Below are 23,881 nucleotides of genomic sequence, written 5' to 3'. Positions count from 1 at the left end.
GGCCCTGCAAGTGGGCCCCAGCTTTGGTGTAATGCCTCAATCTTCGGTCGTTGCTCCACAATGAGAATGGTATATCCGTTCTCGTGGCCCCCTTGGGATCCTGGGGTGGTGCAGGCTTGGCGGAAGGGCGTCCGCCTCGTAAGCTGCCGATTCTACCAGCTTCGGAGGTGATGCCATACTTCAAATAAAGGCTGGTAACCTGGTCGTTGGTCTTGAGTGCTGCTTTACTGGGCTACCGATGTTTTTGAAGATTATGAGGCGGACGCCCTTCCGCCAAGCCTGCACCACCCCAGGATCCCAAGGGGGCCACGAGAACGGATATACCATTCTCATTGTGGAGCAACGACTGAAGATTGAGGCATTACACCAAAGCTACCAGTGCCTTACTCAGACACAGAGACGAAGAGCGGACCCAGAGAAATTGTGCCAATCAAGATGCTTTATTTAGTTGCCCAGCCAGTCCGTCATAACGCGTTTCGACCCCCACTCGGGTCTTGATCACATGACACATTGCTAACGGAGGAAGTGGTTTTTAAGGTAGTTTACAGGAAATGGCCTCAAAGTGTTGTGACATCAGCATAGACAGAAAAGAAATACTGAAACTGATCATCGTATGTACATTGCCTTTTGTGTCAAAACATCACAAAAACCTATCAATACGTAAATATATAATATATATAAATACATACAAAAATATATAAATATGTAAAAAGCTTAAATATCCATAAAAAAGATTTTTTTGTGTTTGTCGATCTTATAACTCCTATGCGTGATAACAAATATAGGCATGTTACGACATCAGTGAATATTGAAGATGTTAGGCTTCTAAGTAGAATTTCCTAAATTCATCGCATTGTTTTCAGTAAGTCTTAAGTCAAATTGTTGCCAACACTTTCATAAACAATATAATAATCACTAATTCTCATGTTCGAGGCATATGAGCTGCAGATCACACACTGAGGATAAGATCGCCATCTGGTGTTGGGCTCGGATGATTGCAGGTTGTTGTTGTCTTCGGAAGAAGTCTTTGGTCACGAGATTGGTGACTCCTCCCCTGGACAACAGTGCGCATGGGCATCCACTCCATCGTCAGATTGTTTTTTTCCGCCATTGGGTTCAGATGAACTTTTTCCGCTCCAGCAGAAAACTTCCAGCAATCGATTTAACTCTTCAATCTTCATTCCATCGACATCGAAATCAACTCGGACCGGTTCCGGAAGCGGCTGATGGACAGGACACCCTTCAAAAAATGCCCCCAGTGTGGAGCGAAGTTCCCCCACAGTGACCACCACGAGGTTTGTAACCTCTGCCTGTCGCCGGAACACAACGAATCGATCTGTCCAGCTTGTGCCGCTTTCCGTTCCAAGAAGACCCTCCGGGACCGAAGAGCTCGACGCCATATTATGGCCAAACCAGCTCCAGAACCGGAAGACATCTTTGCTCAGGATGTTCCTGAAGATGACACCGAAGATCTCGAGATCGTGTCTGAGGCCGTCGATTCCGATGACCTCATCACTCCAGGGCAGCGTGTGAGTACCACCCCCCCTGCCCCTGCCCCATCCAAAAAGACATTGGTCAAGACTCCGCCAGCTGGGCCCAGTCGCGACCGGAAATCCTCTTCAGAAGCCCCGCCCTCGGGCCCGGCTCCGAAGACATCTAAGCCTGTAGGTGGCTCGGGCTCGAGCAAACCTTATGTTATTGTACCTATAATACCTTCGGCACCGAAAACTCCACTGTCGGCACCGAAACAGGCTTCAAGACCGAAATCTCCTTCGGCACCGAAACGTTCCTCGGCACCGAAGTCTCCACCGGCGCCGAAACGTTCTTCGACATCGATGCCTAAAAGTCCCTCGGCACCGAAAAATCCATCGGCACCGAAAAATCCATCGGCGCCGAAAAATCCATCAGCACCAAAAACCCCGTCGGCACCGAAAAATCCATCGGCACCGAAAACTACGTCCACTCCGAAAAGAGTTCATAAAGACCCGAAACGGCCATCACCGCCACCACCTTCGGAGCCGGATGAACTTTTTCGCCCAGATCCTACTCAAAAGCGGATCTACATCAATCCCGAAACTGGACATGTGACTGCCGTCCCATACAAGAAACGGAAGCTGGACATCACACCACCTCCAGCTCCCATACGGAAGAAGGACTGTGCTACTTCACCACTTCGTCCTTCCTCTCCTGTATTACCTCCTAACCCGTCCCCCCTCCTCCTCCTTCTTCTCCTTTACCTTTACCTTTACCATCTCCCTATCATTCACCTCCTCCACAGGATGATAATGATGACTTAGGGGGAGGGGCGGACCCTGATTTATTTAATGATCCTGTTGATCCAAACGACCCTTTTACGTTCCCAGACACAGCACCAGTAGATGACTGGTCTTATCCAATGCCTGACATGCCTGACCCCACTACCTACCCCTCCAAGCCCTCCCCTCCTGATGACCATTTGGGGTTTGGCCAACTAATAAATAGGGCAGCAACATTCCATGGCGTCACAATGCACACAGACGCCCTTGAGGAGGACTTTCTCCTCGATACTTTTGAGCAGTCACAAAAAACTGTTCACATACTACCCATGATTAAAGGGGTTATAAAGCATGCCACTGAAGTCTTTAAAGACCCTGTTAGAGCTAGGGTTCTCAACCCACGCATCGAAAAAAAGTACCGACCAGCCCCGCAGGACCCTGCATACATTAAAGCCCAGCTCCCTTTAGACTCCTTGGTCTTATCAAATGCCAGGAAGCGCGTTAACTCACAGACAACTGGAGAAACGCCTCCCCCGGACAAGGAGTCTAAGCTTTTAGAGGCCTCAGGCAAACGAGTCGCCGCACAGGCGGCGAACCACTGGCGTATTGCCAATACCCAGGCCCTGTTAGCCCGGTATGATAGGGCGCATTATGACCAACTTGAGGACCTTATGCAACATCTGCCTGAACCCTTTAAATCCCAGGCCACTGACCTCATTCAAGAAGGCAAATTAATATCTAATGCCTCCATTAAATGCGCCTTAGATGCGGCAGACACTGCTTCTAGGGCGGTCAATACTAGCGTCTTACTCAGACGACATGCCTGGCTCCGTATTTCCGGTTTTAAACCGGAGGTTCAAACCGCAATTCTAGCTCAACCTTTCAACCAATTTGGCCCTGCAGTGGACACTGCATTAGAAAAAATGAAGAAGGATAATGAGACTGCCAAGTCTATGGGAGCACTGCAGTCTCCTCAAACCCGGGGTTCCTTTTGTCGCTCCTTTTATAGAGGAGGCTCCAAAAACGCGGGAACTGAGACCACGTCCACCTTTAAAATTTCTGGACAAACATCCCCTAACAGAGGATATTTCCGAGGAGGTTATAGGGGAAACAATAACAAAGGTCGAGGGCGGGGCAACAACAACAACACCCGCACCTCCCCATCCACCAAACAGTGACTTGCCACCACTCCCCCCAGACCATTCCACTCCGGTCGGGGGGCGGCTCCAACAATTCCTACCTGTCTGGACTTCCATCACCACAGACAGATGGGTAAGACAAATTATCCAGTCTGGCTACTGCCTCGAACTCATACAATCCCCCCCAAACATACCACCCAAACAACGTCCAATGTCCTCACATCATCTCTCTCTCTCCTCAAACAAGAAGTTCAATCCCTGTTACAAAAACATGCGATAGAACCAGTCCCTCTTCAACATCAGGGAACAGGGGTATATTCTCTATACTTCCTCATTCCCAAAAAGGACAAAACATTAAGGCCCATACTGGATCTCAGACTACTAAACCAGTATATACATTCGGATCATTTTCACATGACCACCCTCCAACAAGTCCTCCCGCTGTTACAACAGGGAGACTTCCTTGCCACATTGGACCTCAAGGACGCGTACTTTCACATCCCTATGCATCCCGCTCACAGGAAATATCTACGATTTGTGGTAGATGGGCAACACTATCAATTCACAGTTCTCCCATTCGGAGTAACAACAGCACCCAGAGTGTTCACCAAGTGCTTAGCAGTCGTGGCAGCGCACCTCAGAAGACAACAGATCCATGTCTTCCCCTATCTGGACGATTGGCTCATAAAAGCCAATACTCACCACAAATGCGTTCTCCACACTCATCGCACTATTCAAACCCTCCACAATTTGGGATTCACTATCAACTACCCCAAATCCCATCTACAGCCTTCCCACTTACATCAGTATCTAGGAGCAACCATAGATACATCCAAAGCCATTGCTTATCCCAGCACTGCCAGGATAGCCAGTATACAAAATCTCATCTCTCAATTTCAAACTCATCCATCTCTTCCAGCAAGAGTGTTCATGCAGCTCCTGGGCATGATGGAGTCATGCATCTCCATAGTCCCACACGCACGACTTCAAATGCGTCCCTTACAGGAATGTCTAGCACAACAGTGGAACCAAGCTCACGGACAACTTACCGATCTGGTGTTGGTGGACAGTCGCTCACTTCGCTCACTGAAATGGTGGAACACCATCAACCTGTCCAAAGGGCGGCCGTTCTTAGAGCCTCTTCCACAAGTTGTGCTAACTACCGACGCATCTCTCACAGGGTGGGGAGCCCACCTCCTTCACCATACCACTCAGGGCAGATGGACCAGTCAACAAAAACTGCTCCACATCAACCACCTGGAACTCTTAGCAGTGTTCCTAGCACTAAAATCCTTTCAGGTACACCTAAAGAACAAAACTGTCCTCATACGCACAGACAACATGACGACGATGTATTATATACAGAAACAGGGAGGGACACATTCTCTCCAACTGTCCCAACTGGCACAGCAAATCTGGAGATGGGCAATTCCCCAAAACATCTACCTGTTAGCAGAACATCTCCCAGGAATCCACAATCAGGTGGCCGACCTCCTAAGTCGCCACACACAGCAGATCCACGAATGGGAATTACACCCCAAGGTTCTACTCCCCTTCTTCCAAAAATGGGGACAACCAGACATAGACCTGTTCGCCACTCCCGAAAACACAAAATGCCCAACCTTCGCCGCCAGGTTTCCACACCCACAGTCGAAGGGCAATGCCCTATGGATGAACTGGTCAGGCAGATTTGCGTACGCTTTTCCGACTCTCCCACTAGTTCCATTTGTGGTACGCAAACTGAAATAACAGTCGCTAACACTAATACTGGTAGCTCCCACTTGGGCACGTCAACCGTGGTTCACCACACTTCTGGAACTATCTTTAGTTCCACATCAAAGGCTACGCCTCTCCCCGGATCTATTAACCCAGAACCATGGAGAAATCAGACACCCAGATCCTCAAACACTGAACCTAGCGATCTGGCTCCTGAGGTCTTAGAGTTCGGATACCTCAATCTCCCTCCAGACTGTATGACTATCATAAAGGAAGCCAGACGACCTACTACTAGAGCATGTTATGCCGCAAAATGGAAACGATTTGCCATTTACTGCGCTAATAATAACATACATCCATTGGATGCTTCCATCCAAAACATCATTTGCTATCTACTACACTTGCAAAGATGCAATCTGGCGTATTCCTCTATACGTTTACACCTAGCAGCCTTGGCAGCCTACTTGCAAAATAGGCAACACCTGTCCCTTTTTAAGGTACCAGCCATCAAAGCGTTTATGGAAGGTCTCAAAAGAATTCTTCCCCCAAGATTACCACCTTCCCCAGTGTGGAATCTCAATGTGGTTCTAACAAGACTTATGGGTCCCCCATTTGAACCTATGCACAAATGTGAATTACAATTCCTAACATGGAAGGTAGCTTTCCTTATCGCAATCACTTCCCTACGAAGAGTAAGTGAAATACAAGCCCTTACACTAGAGGAACCTTTCTTACAACTACACCGTAACAAAGTGGTTCTTAGGACAAACCCTAAATTTCTTCCAAAAGTGATTTCCCCTTTCCACCTTAACCAATCAGCAGAGCTACCAGTCTTTTTTCCCAAACCCAGACTCCGTAGCTGAAAGGGCCCTACATACCTTAGATGTCAAAAGAGCCTTGCTTTATTACATCGACAGGACAAAACCTTTTCGAAAGACAAAACAACTCTTTGTTGCTTTCGCACCACCACATAAAGGCAATCCCATCTCCAAATCCGGTATAGCCCGGTGGATAGTTAAATGCATCCAAATATGCTACCAAAAGGCTAAACGTACACTTACAGTTCCCCCTAGGGCGCACTCCACGCGTAAAATAGGGGCTTCTATGGCCTTCTTAGGTAACATTCCCTTAGAAGACATTTGCAAGGCAGCCACGTGGTCTACCACGCATACCTTCACTAAACACTACTGTGTTGATGTGCAAGCCAAACAACAGGCCTCAGTGGGCCAGGCTGTCCTAAAAACTTTATTTCAAACTGCTGCAACGGATACAGGCGACCACCGCTAAGGGGAAGCACTGCTATATAATCTATCCTCAGTGTGTGATCTGCAGCTCATATGCCTCGAACGGAATATGCTACTTACCAGTATGCATCTGTTCTTGGCATGTAGAGCTGCAGAGACGCACACGCCCGTCCGCCTCCCCGGGACCTGTATCTGTTCCAGCATCTGTCTTACTTAGACATTGCACATGGACATCCTTTCTTTCATTCCTATACACTCCATCTTTTCCCATCATGGCGAAAAAACAATCTGACGATGGAGTGGATGCCCATGTGCACTGTTGTCCAGGGGAGGAGTCACCAATCTCGTGACCAAAGACTTCTTCCGAAGACAACAACAACCTGCAATCATCCGAGCCCAACACCAGATGGCGATCTTATCCTCGGTGTGTGACTCTGCAGCTCTACATGCCAAGAACAGATGCATACTGGTAAGTAGCATATTCCTTTCAAATATAGAATAATGCCCGAGTGGGCCATTGTTTTGAGTCACTATCCTCAATACTGAACCTTAAAATAAAACCACTTCAAAAAATTGTGTGCAAAACAGTGCAAAATAATTTTAAAATATCTATATGAAAAGATTTTTTTATCATCACAATGTAATTCGAGGAAATGCCAGATAGTTTCTCGATTAAAAGACTTACAATGATATGTGGGATTTATGTTCTTATTTGTCATTCCTGCTTGTTGATAGTTGTTACTTTACTTCCTCAGATCTCATTTCTCCCATCCCTTTTCATTGTATATAAAAAGCTGTCCTGTATTTCAAATCAGTCAAAATGTGAGCCCACATTAATAAGAGTTAAAGTTAAAAGGGCTATAAACAGGTAAAAAAGTCTTCGGTAGCATTCAATCCAGCCGGATTTTTTGTATTGAGCTCCAAAATATAACGCGTCTCCAAAAGGCGTAATTTACCTTCACGATTACCACCGCGTTTCATTGGTGGGACCGTGTCTATCACATAATAGTGGAGAAAATTAGGGTTACTATCATGTGTCAGCTCAAAATGCCTAGCGACAGGATATGCCTGATCCTTACCTGTAATCGCCCTAATGTGCTGGAGTATCCTCTTGTGGGCCGGTAACCTGGTGCTACCCACATATCTCAGCCCACATGGACACTCCAGCACATATACAGCAAATTCTGTCTTGCATGTCAATCTTTTCTTTATCAGGACGGGTTCAGATTTAAAGGGACTAATGTAATGAGTCTTATTATGCCCAAATTTGCACGCCTTACAAGTAAAACACTTCTTAAAACCCTTGATTTGTGCCATCCAAGTTGTTGGAATGGCCAATTCCGGGCTATTACTAACTAACCTGTTGCTCATGGAAGGTGATTTTCTGAAAGTTAATGTTGGTTTATTTGCGACAAGGTCGCCAATGATAGGGTCTCCTTGCACTAAGTTCCAGTTACGATAGTAAATTTTACTGTGCTCCTGATGTTGCCTGCTATAGGTTAGGATAATCCTGGATTGGATATTAGAAGTGGTCACACTGGAAAGAATTTTCTTGGCTTTAATATTCGGCGTGTTTCCTCACTAAAGCACGTTGTTCCAGCTCTCTCCATCGTGATTAGAATCATAGAATTTTTGACCTTTCTTATGAATTCACAATTCATGGTGATGTGGTCATTGGTCATACACTTTGTTTATATCATTTGGATTGCAATTTTCACCCATTTTATGTTGGGTCTGGAGTTCCACTACCGTGTTGCTATGACATTATCATTAAGTACAACATGTTTTTTAAGTTAGAAACAATACAGTTTTTTAATTTCTTTTGCAAACACAGCCTTGAAAAAGTCGCGGGACTACATTCCCCAGTAGCGACGAAACACGTGTTGGCTGGCTGTTATGTATCACAGAGAAGACTACCAATGAATAAAAGAACCATCTAGAAGAAAAAGACTAAATCATTTCTTTTGTAAACCGGATTGAATTGTACTGTGAAAACACGTCATAATTTTATTGTATAATACGAGTACGTGTGCTAAGGATTGCTTGCATAACTGTATTTGAGCATAGGCTCTTAATTCTGGGAAGTCAGGCGGTACTTCCCACCTTATAGCACCGTCAATCTATTAATTCAGAACCTGATAACATATGTGAAGTTTCCCTGTGGCGCCTTTACCTAAACCCAAAACCCCATTGACAGCATTTCAGCTTATACATCTAGGTGGCAGCCGGGAAAGCATTATGACTACTTTTGCAAATGATAAGGGGAAAAGAGACAAAGAGGCAGACGATCTGTTCAACAACCCAACAAATCAGGGAGCAAATACCACACCACTATCCAGTGGTCAATCCTCTAAAAAAGAGGGTATGAAGGAAAAATTCATAAGACTTGAAAAACTGAGACTTAATGAAATGTCCAGGTGATGGGACGCAGCGACCCTGAGACAATATATAAAAGTGAAAAGGGTACCTAGGGGTTTAAGATCCCAAATAATACCAACTTATGAAGATTTGGAAGCCGACTTATTTGCAGATTGGGAGAAAGAACTTAATAATAACTCAAACAGACTGATGGAAATCCTGATAGAGAACTGTGACAGGAAGGTTGCGAAATTGCAGAAAGACATTGAAGCATTAGAAACTGAAATCAAAGACATTAACTTACCAGAGGTAATGACCAAAAACTACATAATTCTAAATGAGATCATAGAACGACATGTGGCAGATATTAAGCAGCGAAAGATGAGAAAAATCAGAAGGGATGAACGAGACTATACTAGCGGTAGAATTTTTACTTTTGCTAAAAAGTATGATCACCTGATTCCCAAAACGATACCTACCAAAACTGGGGAGGGCAAATCAGTTCATTCTAGCACTACCTCGTTAGATACAGATCAGACTAGTGATAGTGACCCAGAGAGAGCAGAAGCTACGAGTAATGTCTCCAACGAAAGTCGTTTTTTATTAGAGGTCAGACGAATAAAAAAAGGCAACAGAGAGAATCGCAGGCCAATTCAGGTAGAAAAACCAGGAGGGGAAAACGAGGGGGCAAGAGAAACGGAGCGTCCCGGGGTGAGGACCAGATCATGGAATGTGAGAAAGTGAATGACTTATCTGTTATGAATTTGACTGATGTTGAACTTACTAATGATATGTTGTCAGTGTTATCCAAAGGGATGAGCTTCTGCCCTAGTAGTATTGGGGACATATGTGCGACTAAAATTGATTTGTTCAAATTCATGAGACGTATCAAACTGAAGAAGCATTTCGAACTAAACAAACTGGTAAATAAAGACATACAGCAAAATCTTGGTTTATTATTACCTAATGAACAGACAATACAAGACTTACTAGATACCAGACTGTTATGGTCTTTGACTGATTGTGAAGATGAGGTGGTATCAACAGATATGATTATGAGAGACCTAAATATCAACCCGGATTACAGCATCACTAGCAATCTAAAAGAAAAATCAAAATGGACACCTACACTTACAGCAGGCAACAACATAGATCTTTTTTACAAATTGGTCACTGCTGAACTAGACAAACATGATATAAAGAACACTGCTTCCCGTATGAAGAAAGACAATTTCACACAAAAAGAAAGATTAGCACTTAGAACACTTAGCACCAACAGAGATATAACAATCAGGGAGGCAGACAAAGGAGGCAATATGGTGGTCATGCGTAGCACAGACTATGAACAAGAGATACAAACCCAACTGAATGACCAAGAATGTTATGAGACCATAACAGGCAATCCAATCTGGACACTAACCAAATACATCAATATTCAGCTAAAAAGATGGCAAGAACAGGGACTACTTGATGACAATGAGTACACTTATCTAAAGGTTGACCGACCGAGATATCCCTGCATTTACACCGTACCAAAAGTACACAAAAACCTTCCATTCCCACCTGGAAGACCTATAATATCAGGCATAGGTGGTCCTACAGAAAGGATATCGGAATATGTAGACATATTTTTGAAGCCTTTAGTAACCAACTTAGCTTCATATATAAGGGACACGAAACATATTTTGAGCACTTTGGCTGATTTAAACTGGGAAGAAAACATGACTATGGTCACACTGGATGTAACAGCTCTTTACACCAGTATCAAAAGGGACATTGGCATAAGAGCAGTTAAGAGGATGTTAAACAGAAGGGCTGCTAGCTCTTGGAACCACACAGAGATGCTAATCGAAATGATAGAGCTAATACTGGACAACAATGTGTTCCTTTTTAAGGAACAGTGGTATAGACAAACACAGGGAGTAGCAATGGGCTCCAGATTTTCTCCCTCGTATGCCAACCTCTTTATGGGTTGGTACGAGGAGACGAGAATCTGGAGCACATTGGGTGCTAAATGGAACGACTCAATTCTATTTTGGGGTTGTTACATAGATGATTGTATTATGATTTGGACAGGGACAAACTCGAAACTCCTAAGTTTTTTTGAATTTCTCAACAACAATGAATGCAATATTAAATTCACCATGGAACACAGCAAAACGAACATTTCATTTCTTGATGTAGAACTCTACATATACAACAACAAAATTGAAAGTAGACTGTACCGCAAGGCAACAGCATGCAATTCCCTTTTGCATGCTAGTAGTGCACATCCCTTTCACCAAATACGCTCAATTCCTTATGGAGAGCTGATTAGAACCAGACGTAATTGCAGCAGGGATGATGAATTTCAGACTCAGAAAAAAGGGATACTGACCAGATTCAAAAGGAGGGGTTACAGCAAGTCTCTACTGACGAGAGCGGAAGAGAGAATAGAAAAAATCACCCAAATCGAAACCCTAAGGGACAAACCCAAACAGAAAGAATATGACCAAAAAATCAGACTGATTACCGGTTATAACAACTGGGCGGTAATCCTGAGAAAAAGCCTTAACAGGCACTGGCACTTACTCAAGGCAGACAATACTCTTAAGGAGTTTATAACAGACAAACCTAACGTAACATACAGGAGGGGGGTCTCACTGAGGAACTTACTGAGTCCAAGCTACCCAAAACCAACAAACACAACCAATTGGTTCAGCAAACACTCATGGGGCTTTTACATATGTGGTCACTGCAGCTCTTGCAAATGGGCGGATGACCGCAAGACAGAATTCACGGGACCAGGAGACAGAAAATACAAAATAAACTCTAACATCAACTGCCTAACAAAATTTGTGGTGTACATTATAGAATGTAAATGTGGAAAATACTACATCGGTAGCACAATCAGACCATTGCGGGATCGCATAGGAGAACACACCAGGGCAGTCAAACAGGGGGACACGAGATACCCATTAGCAGCACACATGTCCACCTGTCCTGCCAAACACTGAACCGTACATTTAAATTCTACGGAATATAACATGTCCCAAGAAGTCCCAGGGGAGGGAACAGAGAACTCACACTAAGACAAAAAGAGGCACATTGGATTTTAAAAATGCATAGTGTGGAACAGGGTCTTAATATTGATCACGAACTACACTACTTTCTAGGCAGTTAAGACCCCCAGTATCTGAATTCGAGTGACCACACCATACAGTTTAACTCACTAGTTCCTGCTTGCCATGTTCTAAATGTACAGAGGTCTATAGAATTACTCTTACCAAGCATACCACAATATATGTGACTGCTATAAAGGAGAACCTAATCCTGACGAATACAGATGACAGATCCGAACAGGTTTTATGTCATTAATACATGAGATATGATTGTTTTTTCCAATTAGCAACCTTCTTCTCAATTCACAGTTGCGTATTATATGTTTTTTATAAATTGTATATATATATGATATTTATTGTTTGTATATCATGTATCTAAGTTCCCATTGTCTTGCTTTTTTCACGTTACTACGTTGAAAGGCTCTGTACTGAATCTAATAGATGGAGAGAACAATACGATATGTACTAGTATTTGATTTTCACCAAACACAAAGCAGGTGCACTTTTTCCTGGCTTTCATATAAACTTAGACCGTTAGCATTACGGTAGGTCGAACACGTTTTAAAATGGCCGCCGTATTTGCCATTTGATTTTAGTCCTTCTACTATTCACGGCATGTGAGTTTGCACGGGATCAAACCACTCACGTGACTACACTTCACGTCTCCAATGCGGAAATAAAAATGAAAGAGTAACCACTCGCATGCATACACTTCAACCGGGAAACCACAGACGGGCGTCACGACGATCTATTCTCAGTCGAATAAGGTAAGCCTTGCCGGGCACGATGCGAGACTTGGTGTAGTATTTCTTTTACTTGAGAAATGGACAGAGTAGTTTCCGAATATAATCATACCGAATATATTTTTTGAGTGGCTATACACGCTTTCCGTTACTTCCCATTTAAAAAGGACACTGCTTCCGATTGATACCATGCAACCAGCTTTAGCCCCTAAAGTCATTTCTTATCTATATTAGCAACCCGACGAGGTTACAATTTGCTTAATGTTAACAACAAAGGGATGACGAGCTTATTATGTTTCAAAGATCCTTGACTTTTAACTTGTGGACAGTCCGTACAATCATGGTAACGTTAGTTCTTATAAATTCAGCGATCTATTCGTTTTGATTTCAGCCTATTTGGATGGGGTTAAGCATATTGGAATTCGTGATTTTTAGAGTCAATTTCACACGAGACTTGACAGTTGGGATTTTAATACAAACATAGTTATATTCCCCGGCTACATTAGTACTTGACTACTCCGTCCCAATGAATAATATGTAGTTTTTATCTGGGCATTTACATAAATTGATTGGAGAATATGACTAAAGATGATTAGTTTAACTTATTTTCGCAGTACTGAGAAGTATCTGAATCTGGCCAAGGAACATATATTCAAGAAAAAGTGACGCCATTACCGCAGAAACCATAGGTGGTTTGGAATTATCACCACCTACTAAGTAGGTCCTTTTATTTAAATAACTACTTCTTTTATTTTTATTCCTTCCTGTTCCTTAATTTCACTGTGACTATATCATTCTTAATATAGATATATTAATTCTTTCCAGATTTATTTATCAAGCCAAGAATAGGTAGATATGATCGGATGCCGTTTCTTATTTTCTTCACTCTTTTGTCACAAATATACGGCACAAAAACCTTTCCTCACTTGAGTACACATGAATTCACACTCCTTAGAATCTAAATATACCGAGTCACACCCGCATTACTTCACCTTGACAATCTTCACGTGGGTGTGCCGTTCACAAGTAGGATCCGCATAATATTCGGCGTGTTTCCTCACTAAAGCACGTTATTCCAGCTCTCTCCATCGTGATTAGAATCATAGAATTTTTGACCTTTCTTATGAATTCACAATTCATGGTGATGTGGTCATTGGTCATACACTTTGTTTATATCATTTGGATTGCAATTTTCACCCATTTTATGTTGGGTCTGGATTTCCACTACCGTGTTGCTATGACATTATCATTAAGTACAACATGTTTTTTAAGTTAGAAACAATACAGTTTTTTAATTTCTTTTGCAAACACAGCCTTGAAAAAGTCGCGGGACTACATTCCCCAGTAGCGACGAAACACGTGTTGGCTGGCTGTTATGTATCACAGAGAAGACTACCAATGAATAAAAGAACCATCTAGAAGAAAAAGACTAAATCATTTCTTTTGTAAACTGGATTGAATTGTACTGTGAAAACACGTCATCATTTTATTGTATAATATGAGTACGTGTGCTAAGGATTGCTTGCATAACCATTTTTCCTTTTAGGATGTAGCATGTGGAACTTATTTAATTTAAGCTTCCGTATAAATCTGAACGTATCCATTCTCATGTCAGCATAGTTAAAATTACATGGGGGACAGTATGATATATATATATATATATTCAACAATGGCCCAAAAGCTGTTTTAGGGGCGCACTCGCAGTTATTTATGTTTGGCGGAGGTCGGCTCCGCATTTCCTGACGCGCCTTTCGTTCTGGAGCTCCGTGGAAGCCGACAGCTGTTGGTGGAATGCTTGGATGCATATAAGCGACGCCCCCCCAACCTGAATCTTGTTTAGGCATTGGGGAGAGAGCAGTGGATATACCGCTGAGAGGATCGGAGAGCAACAGGGCAAACCGCCTATTATTTCTGCCTGAGAGAGGAACAAAGCCTTCCATGGACGACGGAGTCGTAGCGCTATCAGACGCTGGGGCAGGGTACTCACCTTAGCCATCAAATGTGGACTGCACTGGATTCTCGACAGGCAGGTTGGACACAATGGGGCATTACGGAGGTGAGATAGAGGGAAAGTACTTACTTTGGGAACTATCCACGCCCTCTTTCTGTGACGTTAAGCTGCTCCAATGAGAAGCCTCCGTGATCAACAAAAAACCCCGCGAAATTTTGAACATTGTTTAGTCTAGCACTGTTAAAAAGTAGAGGCAGTCGCAGTCGATAACCTTCTAAGTATTGCCCGGCGATAATCGCCTCTTATACCATCCGATAATTAACCAACAAAGAGACAGGCGCCGGAGACTGGAAGGCAGGAAACAAAGTTTTATTCCGTCGGAGAAGAACACATCAGATCAGACACCAAGGTATCGTCACAAGGTGCTCTAACTGCATCTCTGAGGCCTGGCCTCTTATACACAGGTTTATGACTTTATTGCAGGTTTATCATACATGGCACATTCTTGAGATCGCTTTGATACATGAAAGAACATCCTCAGAATCCCCACTTCAAGCTTGTTCCCACACATATCTACAGTGGAAGTCCCCACCCCACCCACAGTAGGAGATGGCTATCACACAGCTGGACATTCCGCCAATTCCCGGGGGTGTGTGCGACTGGTCGGGTCTCAGGGGGTGGGGGGGCCTTGATCTACTGTAATCCCTTTGATGTGGGGTGTTTCCCTTACAGTAGGGGCAATAAACTGCATCCGCAGGGCTAGGTGAGGGCCTGGGATCGGCCCGGACAATCGGGCGAAGAGGAAGGGGGTTATCAAAGAGATGTATGACCATATATGGGATGTCGGTCAGGCGTGGGATGTGCTTCCATGGCAGGGTCGCGCAGAAGGAGAGCGTTTATGGCCCGTGTATGAGAGAGCGGGGGTGGTCAGCATGTTGGGGGATGTTCGCAGCGCTAGGGGGACGCGTTGGCGATCGACAATGAGCAGGGAGAGAGGCCATGGTGCCTAAAATGGCTGCCGTGTGTTTTTGCGTGTGGTGCTGGGGAAAGACAAGATGGCGCAGATAATGTTCAGATACGAACTAAATTTCCACAGTCCTCCCTTTTAACATATCTCGCCAGCTTGCTTAGTTCGGATCTATCCCCATAATATTACGCATTTCTACTTCATACAAAGCTTTCATACGTTCGGCTTCAAAGTCCAGAGTCTTAGGACAGATACAGTTTGTAAAAAGTGAACACAGAGGTGGCAAGCATTGAATACCCAGGCAGCAACCACATAGTATCACGATTGGTATCAGGATAAACGTAAACAACCTCCACCCCCAACTTTTAATAGTGTCCCAAAACCAACTCCCAAGCGACCATCCTTCTTGCTCCTGATGAACCTCTGCGGAAAGTCTGTGGAGGTGTTCAATCGCCTTGTAGACTGAGGGTGAATTATCCGGCACGTAGGTACAACAGCTGGACCCAATGATGCGGCATGCTCCTCCACGATCGGCCAGAACTACGTCTAGAACGAGGCGGTTCTGAAGAGCTACCAGGCGGACGGCCTGAAGCTCAGCGGTGTTGTTGGTGAGGATGCCGGCTGTAATGTTCATTGTTGTTTCGACTGCCTGGGTTAAGTGGCGGATGGCACGGCTGTTTGCCATTGGGCCCCAAAGTGGAACAAGTCCTTTTACTGCGTCCATGAACTGTGCTCCGGTGGAGTCGGCTTGCACAATGTCTTTGGCGCGTTTCTGTCGGTGATGGTTTGCTGGAGCCACATATGTCGGAGGAAGGACAAAAGCGATGTAGCAGGTGCCTCCCCAACCTTTCGGAAGCCAGGTGTAGGCCTTAGTACCACAGACGAAGTACATATTTGGGGAGGTAACAAAGGAGGGTGGATCAACTGAGTCCAATGTTCGAGTGATGAGGCAGGAGCTGTGGCCCACCAGCTGCGCCCCCAGGCCTTCGAGGCACACAAGTCCAGTGATGTTGATGACGGATAGGGCCACTGTTAGGGTGGCGGCCGTTCGTTTCCGGAGGTAAGAGAAGGTGGGTCTGGCTGGGTTGTTGAACACCTGCATTTCAACTCGTTCTTTGGCAGGGATGTCCATGTGAAAGGAAGTGTTTGATCTCAGAGGACAGAAGGGGGCAGAAGTTTTTCCAGTTTTGTTCAGCCAGAACCCATGGTAGAAGTGTGACACAGTTTTGCCGGAAGTGGCATTGTCCTTGTAGCTTTCTTGCAGGAGGATTAGCCAGGCGAGGCAGGAACCATGGACAGAAAAAGGTGAAGGGATGAAAGGGATAGAGTGTCCAGTGGCATGTGGTAGCAATCCACAGATCCAGCAATTAGTGGCATTGGCGGCAAGATTGTGTTGGTGGAGCAACTGCACAAAAGAGTTATTCCAGAACTCCTTACGCCTTTCTCGGAGTTGGGGTGAAAGTGAGATCAGATGGTGTTCTTTCATGGTGGTAGGTTGAACGGTGGTCAGCAATGTCTTATGAGTGGGTGCGCTCTCCTCCATGATCCAGAAGGTGACCATGAGGAGAAGGCAAAAGAGAAGGGTAATAAAAAGTGCAATAGTCTTTGAGCTGTGCATTTTGTCAGTCTTTGGGTTTTTGTAGTGGATCTTCGGACGTCCGGTTGCTTCCATCATCTTCATGTCGGGTGCTTCCATCATCTTCAAGGGACTCGGTAGCGGGCAGAACCACAGACTTTGTTTAATTTCTCTTCTGGAGGCCTTTGGGGTGATTAGGCTACCGTTTTGAGATTTCGACTTAGTTCGTGGTCTGCTTAGCCGAGGTTTCCTCCTTTCGTCGCAGGTTATACCCTTCCTTGGATGGCACAGTGGGATTGGGATATTTCATTAATTCAAGTGTCTCTGTATCCGGGTAGCAGCTCAGGGATGGTCGGTCTTTGTCCAGGGGTTCCTCTTGGGCGGTGATGTTGTCGGTTGTCGTCAGGGTCGGTGATATCTTCTTACAATGGTGTGCGTGCAGCCAATTACGCTTCCCCTCCACTCGAAGAGCTGTTCGGGTGGTGATTAGGACTTGCAGGGGGCCCGTCCAGCAGGGCTCCAGACTCTTGGTGCGCTGGAAGTTACGCACTAAGACAAAGTCACCGGGTTGGATGTCGTGCCCGGGGCCCCTGGAAGCATCGGGAATGGCTTGCAGCACCTGCTGATGGATAACAGACAACGTTTTAGTTAGGTTGTACAAATAGTCAGACATGAGGACGTCCGGGACGTCGTGGATGGATGTCGGTTTCGGTGCGGTCCAAAGGTTCATGGGCCACCCGAAGACGACCTCGTAGGGGGTTAAGTGGTGTTTGGTAGGAGTGGAACGCATTGATAGCAATGCTAGCGGGAGGGCGTCTGGCCATTTCAGTCCTGTGGTGGCAACTATTTTGGCTATTTTGAGCTTCAATATGGCATTATGTCGCTCAACCAAGCCTGCAGATTGGGGGTGGAAGACCGCATGGAACTTTTGTTTTACACCCAACCCCTTTAGGATGAGTTGGATAACTTCGGCTACGAAGTGGGGGCCGTTGTCGCTCCACAGAGTTCGACAAAGGCCGTAACAGGGGAAGAATTCTTTCAGCAATACTTTTGCGGTAGTCATAGCAGTGTTGTTGCGGGTTGGGTAGGCTTCCACCCACTTGCTGAAGGCACACACAACGACAAGTACGTACTTCAAACCTTGGCACCTTTCTAATTGGATGTAGTCCATTTGTAGGACTTCAAAGGGGTGATTAGGAACCCCAAACCCTCCCCGGGGTACAGCAGTTCCTTTCCCAGGGTTGTGTTGGAGGCATACCAGGCATTGTTGGACCAGACGTTTGGCTGAGTCTGGGATCTTGTCATTGTGCCAAACTTTGGAGATGAGTTCGATCATGGGGGCAGACCCTATGTGAGCGGGGGAGTGTGCCATGGTCAGCATGGGGATCAAGTATGAGTCAGGTAGCAACCATTTGTTCGAGTCTTTAGTTCGCCAGCAACCGTCATCATCCTTCAATCCCACCCGTGCCCATTCAGTCAATTCGTGTGGTGAGCTGGCTAATTGGATGTCCCTAATCGTTTCTCTAGCATCCTTCCACTTCTCAGTTTGTGACCTGGTCACATACATGCGGGTCGTGGACCTATTTTCGGCTGTGGTTCGGGCAGTAATGTCAGCCAGAGCATTTCCCTGTCCTATAATGTCTGTCACCTTCTTGTGTGCCTGGCATTTGATCACAGCTAGCCGTGTGGGGAGGAGGACTGCCTCGGTCAAAGCGGAGACTAGATCTCCATGTAAGATGAGTGTGCCATGTGAAGTCAGGAATCCCCTCTCTTTCCATAGGAGCCCAAAGTGGTGAACTACCCCAAAGGCATACTGGCTGTCAGTGTAAATGTTTGCGGTTGTCCCCGCTGCTAGGATGCATGCTCGGGTGAGAGCAATCAGTTCAGCCGCCTGTGCGGATCGCTGTGTGATGCGGGCTGTCTCAACAACTGTTCGGGCCTTGGTAACTGCATAGGCGGCTGAGGTGGTGCCATCGGGGAGCTTGATGCATGAGCCATCTACCCACAGTTCTCCGTCAGGGTCCGGGAAGGCAGTATCTCGGAGGTCAACCCTACTCTTGGTCTGTTCGTCGGTGAGGGTCACGCAGTCATGTATAGGGGACGCATTGGGGTCAGTGTCAGGGAGAGGTAGCAGAGTAGCTGGATTCAGAGTGGTGCATCGTTTCAATGTGATGTGGGGTGCAAGCAGAGTCAGTTCATAACCAGTCAGTCGTGCTCTAGTCGGGTGCTGAGTCTTGGTCTGGTTCAGGAGGGTGTCAACCGCATGGGGTACTAACACAGTGAGGGGGTTCGAGAGCACGATCCCCTCACTTTGCCGGATAGAGACAGCAGCGGCGGCTACTGCTCGAAGGCAGGCGGGCAAAGCTCTGGCTACAGGGTCAAGAGTGGCAGAGAAGTAGGCACAAGGGCGTTGTTTAGGACCTATGGACTGGGTTAGAACAGACAACGCACATCCCTCCCTTTCGTGGGTGAAGAGGGAGAAAGGTTTAGTGTAGTCTGGGGTTCCTAGGACTGGTGCTGAACAAAGGGCATCTCGCAATTCTTTGAAGGAGGACTGGCATTCGGGTGTCCAGGGGAGGGGGAAGGGGACGTCTTTAGCCAGCAGGGAAAGCAGAGGTTTTACAATGAGGCTGAAGTTTGGCAACCACTGTCGACAGAAGGAGGTGAGACCAACCAGGGACCGCACTTGCTTCTGAGTTTTGGGGACAGGGGTTTCTAAGATGGTCTGAATTCGGTCAGGTGTAAGTTTCCTCCCGTCTTTGGATAGGAGGTGGCCTAGGTATGTCACTTGAGGTTGGCAGAATTGTAACTTCTTCCTGGAGACCTTGTGACCGTTCTCCGCAAGGAAGTGGAGGAGGTGAATGGTGGCTGTAATTGCAAGTGGAGTGGTGTCGGCCGCCAGAAGAATGTCATCGACGTACTGTATTAACACCACTCCATCTGGTAGTTGGACTGCATCTAGTTGTCTCTTGAGGGCTTGGCTATAGATGCTGGGGCTCTCAGTGTAGCCTTGGGGTGCCCTACAGAATCTGTATGAACGGGCTTTTAGGGTGAAGCCGAACAGGTAGCGGCTGTCTGGGTGGATGGGGATGGAAAAGAATGCGTTCTTGAGATCAATAACCGTAAAGGTGGTGGCAGTGGACGGAATCAGGGTGAGGATGGTGGTGATGTCCGAGACCACGGGGTACTGGGGTATGACTACTTTGTTAACCTCTCGCAAGTCAACAATGAAGCGGTATGCTTTCTCGTCTCCCTCGCCTTGCTTCTTTACAATAGGTAGGATAGGGCTGTTGCAAACATTACTGACTACTTCTTCTACCACTCCTGCATCGACTAGGGACTGGATGATTTCCACCAATGCCTTCTCGCCTTCGGGCGATATCCGATACTGTGGAAGCTTTGGGAGCACTGCGTCCGGTCGGACGGTTATGTGTACAGGGTCGATCACCATGCGCCCTACATCTGAGTCGGTTTTAGCCCATAGATGTGAGGGTAACGTGTCGAGTAGGGACAGGTCAGCATCGGTTATAGAGAACATACGTCGTGTGAGACAAGGCCTGAACAGATCTGGGTTATCGTGCAGGATGACTCGAACTCCGTCTGGGGAACATCTGATGGTAGCTCGGAAATGTTTTAGCAAATCAAGTCCCATGATAGCATCGGGGGTGTTGGAGGAGAGCAGGAATGTCGTATCAGTGGTGTTGCCTTCTAAGTCAAAGGAGATTGGTGCTGACAAGGGGTTAGTGGAGGGCGTTCCATCAAAGCCTATTGAGGTTACGTGTGAGCCAGACAAGGGTGCCCTAGGAATCAGTCGTTTAGATAACGCACTACGTGTCACCCCAGTATCTACCAAAAATGGAGACTTTGTGCCCAAGACCTTAGCAGTGACGTAAGGACCTTGCTGGTCAACACGGAGTTCGACTGGATCCCTCCCTTGCCCCTGGCGGTCCTATGCAAAGTCATGGGCGTTCTCGTAGTCGGACTGCTGGCACTGGTTCTGTCGGGGGCGGTCAAAGGTGTTTGGTCTGCCTGGCCTGTCGTTTGTGGCGTCGTTCGTGTACCCTCGTCCCTGTCCTCTACTTCTGGGGTCATGTGCTATGTCTCTGGTGTCTCTATTTCTGTTCATTTCCAGAAGGACCGGGCACTGAGATTTCCAGTGTCCGAACCCTCTACAGAACGCACATTGGTTCCCGTCTAAGTCTCTTCGTCCAGCGTAGGGTGCAGGTGTATGGTCTCTAGGGGGTAGCTTTCTAGGAGCGGTCTGTTGGTAATTTCCTTTGGGAGGCTCCCTTCCTATGGTCACCCCTTGTAACTGAGCTATCATTACTCTTTCCTTCAGTTCCTTTTTCTTTCTTTCGGACGCCCTATCGCTCTCATTCTTTTGGTGTTCGTAGTATTGGGCCATCTGAAGGATAGCTGCGGGTTTGGAGGCTGCCCAACTACTTTCGCTGGTCTGTAGCTTCTGGGAGACTTCTTGTGGCAGACCCTTCACGTAATTCTGGACAAAGAGGTGGTGTCCGGTTGCAGTGGTCATGTCCTTGCCACTATAATCGGAAAACACTGTCTCGAATCGAGAGAAGTATTCAGACACATCCTCCTGGGGTTTCTGGCGACAAGCCGTCACTATCGACCAGTCTACCTTTCTTTCTGGGATTAGAGTCTTCAATTTCTGTACAATCTTGTCTGGGAGCTCCAATATGGCTTTTGGGGGTTTTTGTCCCGGTTCTCGCTGTTTATCTATGGTATCGAGTTGTACCCAGGTATATCCGAACGGCTCAGCGTGGTCGACTTTCCGGATTTGCTTCCACACATCAGCCGGCAGACAGAACCCGAAGAACAAGTCGATATCTGCTAAGGTCATTATTGTTGAACCTAAGGCTGTACCTAGTTCGGTGTAGAAGGCAGTTGGGTTCTTTCTTAAGTCGGGTAGGGTTTTTCTAAAGGTCAAAATGTCTTGTCGGTCCCATGGCTGGTAGACCCAGTTATATACAACCCTTCCTTTCGCATCTTGGTGGTTGATGTCGTCGTGTGTTCCCTGACCTCGTGGGGGGACCCAGTAGGGGGCGGCTTCTTTGATGGGCATCATGTTATCAGCCCTTCCTGCCTGGGGTTCAGTCGCTATGGGGGTCTCTGCTTTGGTTGTCTGTCTGTGTTCGTTAAGATGCCGGGAGACCTCGAGTGTACGAGTGAAGAGGTCCGTCACATCGCCCTCTCCTCCTTCCCCAATGTCTACCTTCCTATATAGGGTCGCTAAGCCTTCTGGACCCTTATCGTGGTAGCTATCCTCATATGTATTCAGGGCGTGATAACAAAGTCGTACGACGAAGTGTCGTCTGTGGTTGTCGGCATACGAGTTATTCATGTCTGTTATATACTCCTCACTTTCCTTTCGCTCTACTAGTGTCCTTACTATCTTATCGAGTCCGGCTCATTCATCCTTTGTTAGTCGATTTCCTCTGGCGGAATCTTTCTTTCTCATTTCAGGGTCATCTAACGTTATTGCTAAAGTTGTGTTCAGCACAAGAGGCTCGGCTGGCGCGGAGGCCGTGAGGACCGAGGCCCTGGTACTGCTTTCACTTGCGTTTGGGGGTTGTGGGTGCTGTACTACAGGTTGGAAGGGGGCGTATGGAGGGGGCATGTAGATGATCGGGGGACCTAATAGTAATTCGTCATTTGTTTGTTGCATGGAAGGTAACTCAGGGTAGAGCGCAGAGGAGGTCCTAACAGGGCACTGGCCTGATGTTTCAGACTCTTGTTTTAGTTTAGCTTCCTTTCTCTCCTTTATCTCTTCCTCTAACTTTCTAGCGGCAAGGTGAGCTGCCTTTCGTAATTCCCTTTCTGCTTTTACTTCTTCCCTCTTTTTCCGTTGCGTTGCTTCTTTGCGCCACATGCCGATACTGTCAAGCATAGTAGGCGTCGTTTTATTACTACGTAGAGCTATTTCTAGTGTTTCTAGTTTGTGATCATCAAAGGATCCCATCAGTGGCCACTGACTCTCGGGGTCCCCCTTTGTATATTTATGCCATAGCTTGCTATAAGCTACGGCGACTAGTCCATATTTAGTGAACATGTCCTTATTAGGGGTGCCTTCCAGTGGAGCCGGATGGTTCACCTCTAATAAGCGGTCCGGGCAGAACCAACTACCAATCAGTGGGGAGAAGACAGGCATGACGGGTTACAACGGGGACAAAAGTCTGCACTACCTATCTTTTCACTGCTTGCAAAGACTAGACAGAATATCTCTGTTCCTTGTTATTTGCAAGCAGAGAATACCTCCAAAGAACCAATATCGAACAACTGGTGTTCGGACAATCAATCAATCAATGGGGAGATAAAAATAGGCACGACGGGTTACAATGGGGACAAAAGTCTGCGTTACCTACCCTTCACTATTTGCAAAGACTAGACAGAATATTTCTATTCTACGTTATTTGCAAACAGAGAATATCTCAAAGAGCACTATTCTTCAAAACAATCAATGTTCGGACAATCAATCAGTGGGGAGATAAAAATAGGCACGACGGGTTACAATGGGGACACAAGTCTGCGTTACCTACCCTTCACTATCTGCAAAGGGAGAGAGATTGTTTCTACTCTTCCCCGTTTGTAGACAGCGAATATCTCAAAAAGAACAATCAAATAAGTAATACTAGTATTTTCAATCAATCAATCAATCGTTTCGCAATTTGTCGTGTTACACGACCTTACCCGGACTGCATGGACAGTTTCTCGTCTTCCGCCTCCAGCGCCCGATCGTCCTCTACTCTCCGTATTTGCCGCGGCACTCCTGATGGTTCCCAGTCAGGACTGTAGATCACTCGAGAGAGGTCT

At 46.2% G+C, this 23,881-nt stretch overlaps 2 protein-coding genes across 2 annotated transcripts in view; one reads left to right on the top strand and one right to left on the bottom strand.

Annotated features, from left to right (window-relative positions):
• Window positions 1–23,881, top strand: part of ACSF3 (acyl-CoA synthetase family member 3) — a 501,265-nt gene that overhangs the window by 94,951 nt on the left and 382,433 nt on the right. The gene's annotated exons all lie outside the window — the stretch shown is intronic.
• LOC146776412 (endogenous retrovirus group PABLB member 1 Env polyprotein-like) lies at window positions 15,596–17,173 on the bottom strand. Its single transcript, XM_085637418.1, has one exon. It carries the CDS (start codon window positions 17,171–17,173, stop codon window positions 15,635–15,637), a length of 1,539 nt encoding a protein of 512 aa, XP_085493544.1. The 3' UTR covers window positions 15,596–15,634.

The sequence above is a fragment of the Triturus cristatus genome, chromosome 12 (genome assembly GCF_964204655.1).
Source record: "Triturus cristatus chromosome 12, aTriCri1.1, whole genome shotgun sequence".
Lineage (NCBI taxonomy): Eukaryota > Metazoa > Chordata > Amphibia > Caudata > Salamandridae > Triturus > Triturus cristatus.
Note: the sequence above shows the minus strand (reverse complement) of the source record. Positions and strands in the feature narration are given on the sequence as shown.

Bases quoted from the DNA above. Each gene is read 5' to 3' on its own strand.
- LOC146776412 (XM_085637418.1), bottom strand. From the start codon at position 17,173: ATGATGGAAGCACCCGACATGAAGATGATGGAAGCAACCGGACGTCCG.